Source organism: Akebia trifoliata, chromosome 16, assembly GCF_017979445.1.
Source record: "Akebia trifoliata isolate Shusen 1 chromosome 16, ASM1797944v1, whole genome shotgun sequence".
Taxonomy (NCBI): Eukaryota; Viridiplantae; Streptophyta; class Magnoliopsida; order Ranunculales; family Lardizabalaceae; genus Akebia; species Akebia trifoliata.
This window is the reverse complement of record NC_141390.1, coordinates 1,388,159-1,399,216: the sequence shown is the minus strand read 5'-3', so window position 1 is coordinate 1,399,216 and position 11,058 is coordinate 1,388,159. Positions and strand designations below refer to the sequence as shown.

At 33.5% G+C, this 11,058-nt stretch overlaps 1 protein-coding gene across 1 annotated transcript; it reads left to right on the top strand.

Moving 5' to 3' along the window:
• Nucleotides 1-603: 603 nt before the first annotated feature.
• Nucleotides 604-1,589, top strand: LOC147382177 (eukaryotic translation initiation factor 3 subunit A-like). The gene is made up of 3 exons (XM_086429088.1): nucleotides 604-625; nucleotides 929-1,065; nucleotides 1,173-1,589. Exons 1-3 carry the CDS (start codon nucleotides 619-621, stop codon nucleotides 1,416-1,418), a joined length of 390 nt encoding a protein of 129 aa, XP_086285214.1. The 5' UTR covers nucleotides 604-618; the 3' UTR covers nucleotides 1,419-1,589.
• Nucleotides 1,590-11,058: the final 9,469 nt, after the last annotated feature.

The window sequence follows — 11,058 nt, the reverse complement described above, 5'->3', positions numbered from 1 at the left end:
AATGTTGGTACTACCTATCAGATATCTGTGGCAATCATCCAGAAGGATTTTTCTTTTGCATTAGTGTATGTTTTCTTGTTTCTCATATCAAAAGTAAACAGAGGAATCTGACATGACATATTTTAGGCCCCAATAGATATATTTAGTTATTTGAATCATGTTTCAGTAAAAGCTAATGATCAGGATGACGGTAATGAGATTTTTTTAGTCATTCATCGAAAATACAATGAGACTCCTTTTTAATAAGATCCAACAAAGTTCTCCTTTCTAGCTGGTACATCTCCAGCCTTATGCAGATCATGCCTACAACTTCTTCGTTAATTTTAGCTTTAACATGTCCATATTTTATTGAAATAATTTGATAGATGGTGTGGTTCACCTAATTTAGTATATTTTTTCAGCAAATAAGTCTCACTTGGTTTGGGAATCTAGACGACACTTCACCTTACATCGAAGGACATGATCTGTTTTTAAATGAAACATTTCAATGCAGGGCTGGATGTTGACATTCATATCAAAACCAGGCTAACACCTTAATTTCTTCTTTGGGAAGTGCAGGTGATAATGTCAAACCACCATCAAAGTAGAGAACAAGATCAGTTTGGATCAGCCCATGACATGAAAAGTAACTTCTTACAAGCATGCTTAATGTAATATAATAGCACTGGAGACAATCAGACAATCACATATTTTATATTAGAAGATTTTTGTAAGTGTTGAGAATGATTTTACCTTATTTCTTTCTTCTTATTTTCCAAATAATGCACCCGATCACCAAACCCAAGAGAAGCATAGATGAAGCTATTGATACGATGGCGATTATCACCACTGGTCTTTTCTTCTTAGTGATTTCTGAACAGAGTGATGATTCCTTTGATTTGCAGATGATTTATCCTTTTTTTTTTTCTTTCTGAAACTAAGGAAGTAGAACAGAAGAGACTTGCCTACGAGTATTCACGAAGGGAAGAACAAAGGATACGAAGAGAACTTGAAGAAGCACAAGTTTTACTCCAGGAAGCCGAGAAACGCAGTAAAAAGAAAGGAAAGAAGCCCATCATAGAGGGAGTAAGCATAATTTCAGTGTCATCCATTTGTTTTGAAAATTGTATTTTTCTTCAAAGGTGCAATTGTTATGACTTTTTTCGATAATTTTAGGAAAATTGTCTTTGCAGGATAAAGTCACCAAGCAGAAATTAATTGAGCTGGCTTTGAGTGAGCAACTAAGAGAGCGTCAAGAAATGGAGAAGAAATTGCAGAAACTTGCTAAAACAATGGATTATATGGAAAGAGCAAAAAGGGAAGAAGAGGCACCTTTTATTGAGGCAGTGTTTCAGCAACGTCTGGTTAAAGAAAAAGTGCTTCATGAACGTGAGCAGCATGTATGTTTTGTGCCTTTTCCGATTGGTCTCATTGCTTAATTTACCCCATACACTTCATAAATGAAGAAGAATGATCTTTTTGTCCATAAAATTTTCACTGTTTGGCTGAAATTTTGCCTGAGTTCTTGTTTTGTCAAAATCACCCCTTTGTATTATATTCTTAATCAATTTAGACACCTTTCCTTTGCTTGTCCTGAATTTATTCTCATGTGTTACACTATCTTTACGCATGTACCATCTTTCATAGCTATGATATTTACCTATGATGTCCTAAAAACACGTACATTGAACTTTTTGTTGAAATGGCAATCTGTTGAAAATCATTGCTAAGTCCATTGTTTTTGTTGCTGTTTGAATTCAAGTCAAGGCATGTCAAATATTTGGTATTGTAGTTGATTTTTTAACTATGAGCAAAATCTTGGGTTTAGCAATATTTAGATTAGGTCTTAAGTCTTATTGGTTGTGACATGATCAATTATCTCGCTTCAAATGGTCTTTAGTGTTGACCTAGGGAGGACCATGTTTAATACTTGGAATTAGATTGAACCATAGACTACGAATGCGATCAACTAATTTAAATAAATTTTATTTTGACTGCTTTGAGTGATCATGTTTTTTGTTATTACAGATATTATTCCAGAATAAAATTGTTAGCCATTGTGAAGCTGAATTCAGTATATTGAAGTCGGAGAGAGAGGAAAGGATTGGTTAGCTTCTCCTGCTGCAGCTCGGCCAACAACAGAGCCTATAGGTGTTGCTCCGCCTACCTCTGGGAAATATGTGCCAAAGTTCTGGCGTGAGAAGACTGAGGGACCTTGAGGAATGGCGCCAACCCCTGAACCTGAACGATGGGGCAGACAGGGAGATTATGGTGACAAGTAGCGCAACGATGAGCTCAAGAGCATCCACTTGGTCATCCAAACGTTGACACACCTATTTTATATATTATTATTATGTTCTCCTCGAGCTACTACTAGTCACTGGAGGCAAATCAAATGCCATATGTAGGATTGAGGCCTAAATGTGTTTTGCGGTTGGTTGAAATTAGAGGTGTTACTTTTTGGACTTCCAAATTGGGCGAGTTCTAGTTGAGGATCTAATATTTTTTTAAAAAAAGAATACCCTATAGCGACGGTCAGCGGCCGTAGCTAAAGGCTTAATATATATATATATATATATATATGGAAATGTTCAGCACCAAACATTTTGGCAAAATATTTTTCAAAACATAGGTTAGAAGTTTTGGAATGGGCTGATTTTTGGTGAGGATGATCTCCTCACCGTAGAGATCATCCTCACCAAAAATCAGCCCATTTGAGGAGATCATCCTCACCAAAAATCAGCCCATTCCAAAACTTCTAACCTATGTAGGACAAAAATGATTGGCTAAAATGTTGGCCAAAATGTTTGGTGCTGAACGGAACCCATATATATATATTTTAATAAAATACCTTATAGTGACGGCCAATAGCGGCTGTCGCTGTAAGTCCATATACTGACTGTTGCTATATGTATTTGCGACGGGTTTTTCCTCTATAGCGACGGTCGCTATATCCCTAAATTTTATGATTTTTAACCGTTGAATATTTTTTTCGACAAGGCCCAATTCGATGAACCAATTCGACGGTCGAGACTATCGAATGGTCCCATAATTCAACGGTTTTGGACTGTCGAATTTTGAAAATTTTCACGTAGTGGATTTGGATTTCATCTTCTTTAGAGATGAATCTAAGATTTCCTTCATACACAAATTAGATTCTCATCCTTAATTATTCTTGTAAAATCTTGCATTATCAGATGAAATAGAGGATTCCTCAAACCATTTTGAAATCAGGTATGTGTTCTTGAAGCATATCGGCTATCCCTTTGTAGAGATCAATGGAAGTTTCTCTCTCTCTCTCTCTTCTTCTTCTTCTTCTTCTCCACCTTCTTTCTTCTTTTGCTTCATTTGAGTGGGTTTGCTGCGGATACTAGATCGAATCTCCACAGTTTGTTAATTGGAGATTGACCTGTTTGATCTCTTCATAACAAGGTTTTGATTTTTTCAATTGGAGGTGATGCCATCTTTAATGAAGACTTCAAGGTTGGGAGGAGAAAACCCTTAGATTTGAAACTTTAATTGGAGATCGACTTGTTTCATTCTTGGTAACAAGGTTTTGATTTTCAGTCAGAGGTGATGCCGCCATTAACTCAGATTTCAAGGTTGGGAGAAGAAAACCCTTAGATCTAAAACTTTAATAGGGAAAAGAGATGTGATCCATTACAATGTTCCTTTTCTATCACAACAAATGTAGTCTACGTGGAACATTTTATTTTTATTTAAATACATAGGACTGCGTGCAGGGCTGGTTCAGGAGCCCAATGTGTTTTAAAAACTAACCAATCTTGCCACGTAGACACTATGCTGAATCTGGACTTTTGGGAAGTAAGCCAAGGTGAGATTACATGTTTCTATGAGATTGTACTAATTAAATGAGGGTATTACAGTACTTTCACTCTTTTTAAATAGAACACTGTTTTATTTAGTGATTTAATTAAGTCAATGAAAGTCAAGGGCGGCAGACCTCATATTTCATTTCGTGAGAGAGGAGGGGGGTATCCCTAATTTCACCAATTTTATAAAAGGGTAAGGCTAAATTTCTCAAAAAATAATTTTAGAAAGTCAGAAATCTACTCAAATTAAAATAATTTCATCCCGTGGACATTCCCCCCTCCCCAAAGCAATCTATCTTTTCAAAAAATCGATACCCCTTTCAAGTATTCACGTTACAACCTACCCTTCAACTTCTTGCTGTTAACTAACATATTGTAGACATAGACCTCCATTGTGTCCCAAGCATATCTTAAAAAAATTTGGTCATCATCCGATGTTAAGTTGTTAATGCATTCTTCAATTTGAACGACATTACTCAAAGTAGAACATTCCTTCCTCTTTGGTAAATGCAGACTTCTCTTGATCTTATAATGCCAATGAGATCTAGTTATATATGAAATGCTCATTCATTTACAACAACCTTTACTTGTCGATTGATTTTTGTTAGTGGAAAATTGTCTTTCAAATATACTTTGTTTGAATTATTCTGTCAGGTTGAATTATAAAATCAACACTCATAGATTTGAATTGAAATAATAAAAACTTATATCTTGCGATACATTATTAGTATCTCCTGCTCATTTTTTTGAGGGGATGGAGTCACGTTTACCAAATTTAATATATAACAGAGAAAATTAGAATGGAGAAAATCAGAGAAGATCCATGTCAAAACCCCAAATTTTTGTACTTTGATTCCTTACTTGAGTGATTCTAGATACATGGTTTATTAGGTGTGATACGCAATTCTTGAGCATTAAATACCAAGCCTTTCATTCATTACAATAGAGAATTACATGATCTCTAAACAGCAACAGATCCTCTATTACAGAGACAAAATATTCAAATATAACTAGGTTCTTTGTCACATCATTGCATCGTCTACTCCAAATCCATGGCTTCCACCTCTTCCTCGTCTGTTGATGTAAAATGTTAGTAAGTAGTGAACCCTAAACTAGAGATAGTCCACAATTCCAAATTACAAATTACAAGTTATAATATAACGATTTTGTTATATTATCTATACATTCCAGTACATATGATACATTAATTTGAAACTTAGGGCTTTTTCCAATATTTACCAAAACATGAATTGGATTGTCTAAATGGTTGGCCTTTAAGAAGGGATCGAGCTCAAGGGCATGTAGCTTAAATTTAAAAGTTTATTGACCATCAATTTTTAAACACTTGACTAGAGAGAATTTTTGTTTTTTTGTTTTTTTCAGATCTGATCTAAACCATGATTACTAGATTACTGAGTTGTTTTGTTTTGTTAAATATGATGTTCTATGGGCTATAAAACAAGAGCTACATAGATTGCGGGTTACAGAGGATCCACTCCCCAACTCAACTCTGGTAAAATATGATGCTCTATGGGTATCTCTGTTCTGAAAAAAAAAAAAAAAAAAAGGATGGACGAAGATGAAGACAAGATACAGGCTAAAGCTAAAATGAATGTATCGAAATGTTGAAAAACCGATACGTTTTGGTCGATACATTTTGATGCGATACAATGAAAAAGATATATTTTTTTTTACTTAATAAAAAAAAAAACCTTTATAATCCCATGAAGTTCAAGCATGCTCTTGAATTTCACAATCTTCAGCTACCTGAAGAGCAACATCAGTGGCTGCATTGCTTTCCAATTGTTCAATACGGTGAGCATTTCTGGCATGACCATGAGGGGTTAATGATCAAGCTAGTGAAATGACCAATGAACTTTGTCCTCAAATGGTGCAACCTTGCTTAGTAATTTCAAGGCAAAATTTGCTCTTTCCTCGCATTGTTCTTGGGGCTCTCAACAATATACGTGAGTATAGCATGTGAGAGTTGAGAGAATAACAAGTGTAACATCTCCACAAATAGTTGTTAGAGGCACTACAACAACAAGTTTTAGTGTCGGTCAAAGCTTGACCGTTGGTATGGGTCATTTATTTTACAAAATCGAATATCCTTACAGACTCAACTCTTTCACTGACTCACTGTTTCTCTCTCTCTCTCTCTCTCTCTCTCTCTCTCTTCTGAAACTCGAAGTCTCTCTCTCGTCTGAAACTCGAACAGTCTCTCTCTCTCTCTCTCGTCTGAAACTCGAAGTCTCTCTCTCTCTCTCTCTCTCTCTCTCTCTCTCTCTCTCTCTCTCTCTCTCTCGTGTCTGAAACTTGAGGTCTCTCTCTCGTCTGAAACTCGAAGTCTTATCTCCGCTGATCTCTCTCTCTCGAAAATAATCTTTTTCTTAAGCTCGAAAACGAAGCCTTTGTCTCATACTCGAAGATTTCGTTTGAAACAAATTTCAAGCTTGAAAACGAAGCCACGAAGCCTCTGTCTCATACTCAAAGATCTCGTTTGAAACAGATCTCAAGCTCGAAGATCTTTTTCTCTGTTGATCTCACTGATCTCTCTATCTCTCATCTCATACTCAAAGATCTTGTTTGAAACAGATCTTCAAATTAAGGATTTATTCGACATAGAGCCTATCTGCCTCGCTGTCGTTCTCTCTCTTTCTATCAATCTCTCTCTCCCTTGATCTCTCAAACGCATGAGGGTTCAATTTAAACAGATCCGATCTGATCTCGGCCTCCCAAAAATTAAGGTATGTTTTCTCTCCAATTGATCCCTAAACCCTAGATTTTTTTGCATATTTTGTTAATTTTGCTGTATAATCCTAATTTCTATAGCGTTGATTCAAATTTTGGTTCAATTTCAAACCAAAATCCCAATTTCTATAATTTTAATTCAATGTTTGGATGAAATCAGATTTCAGGTGACCACCATTCCCCAATTCTGCTTATCAAATCTGAGAACTCGCTCAATTTTTTTTTTTAAAGTGTGTTGTTGAATAATATTTGCCCACAGGAGCACTATTGTAATTTGGTTTTTTGATTTTATTTTTCTACTAACCTTGTTTGAATGATTAGTGAACACATCTTTTATATTTGGATTCTTATATATTATAGTTGGTTGCTAATAAACATGGATATAAAATATACCAAATTAAATCAAGAAAAAAATATGAACACCTCATAAATGCTATACTTGAGCAAAGTTGTGAATTCCCCTAATGATGATTATTATAATTCTCATCTCATATCTATGAGATGATATTACAATAATAATGCTAATGATCTCACACTATTAAATTGTAATAACATGCCGTTCGAATTAAACTATGATTTTACATTAAAAAAAAAAAGGGATTTTCCACTTTCCTTCCACACTTATATAGTATATTTGGCATAAAAACTGTTACAATGTTACCTAACTTCATTGTTAAAGCATTTTAATTATTTTCATAAAAAAAGAAAAGTAATACTTAAATAATGGTTGCAAACAATTTTAATCTTTATTTAAATTCAAACTTTTATTTTTAAATACATTCTTTAAAAATATTTTTGATTCTTTATGTAATGTGGCTCATGAATACATAGTGTCATATACATCACTATCATTATTATAAAACCCAATATATTCTTTGAAGGGTTTATTTTTATGTTACTTATCTTTATGAGCAGATTAGATGTAATGCATGGTGATGTTATGAAATTCATAAAATATTCATAACAGATTATTTTTATGTTACAACCCAATATATTTTTATGTTACTTTATATAAGGGTCGGGATCCGTAGACTCATGAAAAAGTGAACTCATATGTTCACACACATTCTTGAACGTGTATATCTGAATTCCAGTGTTTTGGGCATTTCTTATTTTTATTCAATGTTAGTGTAGCAACATTGATGTGTTACAATTTCAATATCCGACTACTATATTAGAAACATTACAGACAGACCCTAAAGCACCCATAGGGCTTGGAGAGACTTGCACTACTTAACTGCTTTTCAGAAACTTGAGATATAAAATTCCTACATTGCTTCACAACTTCGATACCCATTCCCATGAAATTTCAATACATTCTAACAAATTCAACAGACTTGGATTTGAAAATTTTTAGACCTATTAATTTAAGTCATCTTTTTGAATTATAATTAGGAATGTTGGAATTTTTTACACCATCTGTTGTGTTGAAAATACTTAATGTGCTAATCATCTAAAATATCATTCATATGGATTCTACAAAGCTAGTGTAAAAAATAAGAACATATAAGATTGAATTAGCTTCTCAAAGCAGTCACCATCATCTCTATTGTCATCATCATCTATGCCTTCTCCCAAAAATTAGGTTTGGCAACCATGAATCCTATTTTTTCTATTAACTCTTATCTTGAGTCATATCTTCTGTCAAGGCATGTCTTAGGCCATATTTCTTCCTTTTTCCCCCTTACAGATATGTTACTTACTTGAAAGAGGAGAAAACAATTTGGTATATTCACTTGGCATATGGTTATTTGTTGGATGGTAGACCCTTGAGGTAAGCACATGTTTCAATCTCTTTTGGGTTAAATGAGAATGCAACAACTTAATTCTCATATTGATTCTTTTTTGGAGATTTTGTTTGCAGAGCATGCTTTGAGTCAAAAAGTATTGTTAGACATGGTTGAACAATATGGTAAGAGAAATTACATGTTTTTGGATTTGGGACTATTGATTTGGGGATTCTCTCTTTGATTTTATTGTTGAACTCACAATGAAATATTTGTCTTATTTAAGCCAATTTCTTGGTTGGATTATCTTTGACTTTTGATAACAATTAAAATTTTGTCATGTTAATTTCAATTTCTTAGTTGGATTGTCTTTGATTTTGGATAACAATGAAAATTTTGTCATGTTGGTTTTAATTTCTTAGTTAGATTATCTTTGATTTTAAATATAATTGTGTAGAGGATTTTTGTTTTAAGTCAATTTCATGGTTTGTGAAATTTGATATGAAGTTATTTTTTCCCAGTTTGATGATTCTGATGTATAATTTTGTACAAGTGTATACTAATCGTGGTTGGTGTGTCGATGAATCACAAGTCAAAATTTATTTGACTCCTATTGACCAAACCATATCAATCAGCTTTTTATTTTTACTTTTGAACCCCTATTCCTAAATTCCCCAAACATGCTACTTTGATTTCATCTTGTCAATTTGGGGTTAAAAAATTCCCAAATTAGATCCATTGAACAATGGTTCTGTAGGATACCCTGCTTTTGCACCTTCCACTAAGTGATCATAAACATGTGGAAGTGCATCTCATGTTGGTGATAAATTACTGCATCATGCGCAAAGAAGCGTTAAATGTTCAGAAATTACACATGGTAAGGAACAATATTTTAGCCTTTACCATTAAAAAAATTTTCTTATAGAATTTTCATAGGTAGGATATGGAATTGAAATGATCAAATGAAAGGATAAGGTCTACAATGTCTTCATTAAGGGTAGATGTTTACAAAGAAAATTTTAAGGTTTTGCAAATGATGTTAGTTGCATGTGAGCATCCTGACAAGTACCAATAACCTTTTTGTGAAGTTGAGGAAGAATGGAGTTCAACTCTTGAAGTTGGAATTTTTGCAATTCTAGCTTAAAAGAGCTCACTGATATGATACTTCATAATTTGCCAATGATCTTTCTTTTCTAAAATTCTTGTAGGTTTACTGATTTAGGTCCTAATTTCTACCTTTTTTTGGGTTGCACTTCGTTCACTTCAGTATTTTGGTTATAATTGTGATTGGTAAAATATTTGCAGCCATTGGACTAATCCTGAAACTGTTAATGATCCGGTCCTACTCAAACAAATGGAAGCAACGCTCGTTAATTCTATTAGACTGCTTCGAGAGCGGAAGGTACATTGTAGTCAATACTCGTTCATATAGGATTTAGATATTACTAATGAAAACACTGTCGAAAAATATTGGGATGACAAGTGCATCTGTAATTCACTTCCTTATCCCACACCAAATGCACATTGAATAATTTCTTCTTATTCATGTGGTTCACCTCATCGATGTGGCTACACATCTGGGAAGAATAAACTTCTCCACTATGATAAAAAAAACAAACAATGAAGAAAAACTTGAAAAAAGTGTCTTGTAATTTTCATTTTGGAATATTTTCTTCCTTGCTTCTAAGCATAGTAAATAGGCTGAAACCATATAGACATTGGATGAATTGTGAATGTATTTTTCTTTTCTTTTAAATACTTCACAACCTATCAATTCATGTTCCTAACATGCATCTGAGTTTTCCTGCTTATAGATCTTTAGTCTACCCAAAAAAGTTTCTAACATCCATTACTGTTTAAAGGTGTATAGCCCCGACCAAAAATGAAATAGTATAGTCTCTTACCTAGATTGGATAAACATTATGTATGTATTAGATGAGTTCAACTTTCATGCAATTGAGGAATTATGGTTGCTTAATTGTTACATCAAATTTCATTCATTTGTAATTAGTACATTTTGTCATAAAATTGTTGTACTATATGATAGTTTAATATATGATAAAGTGATGGTCTGTTTTGCATGTATTTTTGTTTATTTTTGAAATCATAAGTCTCTTATAAGATTTGCCCAATTGAATTATAGGTTTAACCAAGCTACAAAGTCTATAATTCAAACTGTCTGAATGTGCCCAACTGAAATTTGGAGATTTGTTTGCAAAAATTCTATTTGGACAGAGTGGCAGTCGTGTCCTTATTTACATTCTTTTCATTTTCCTCAGCCTTCTTTTGCAGCGTTTGTGCTGCTCACCCAGTGATGTGGAGTATGTAAAAGCAGGCTCATCCTATTTAGAAAAATGGTGCATTGAAGTAACTGATGAGGTATCATGAATCAATTCCTTTATTCTGTTTATTATCAGCTGTAGTTTTTTTTTTTTTTTTTGAAACCCTTTCTTTACTAACATGGTAAGATTGTGAGCCTTACTAAGGAGGTCATTTTGCTCAAATGGATTACCACATCAAAAATCCAAAACCACAGCCCTTTAAGTTTCATTGAAAAACTCAATTCCAAAACAACAATATATATATATATATATATATATATATATATATATATATATATATATATATATATATATATATATATATATATATATTCAAAAAACAATTTCTTTGGACATTTAACACGGGACATTAACTTTGTAACCTTCACGTCATTAACCACTAGGGCACTAGATCGGCCCCACTTTTATACTAACAATTACTTGTTG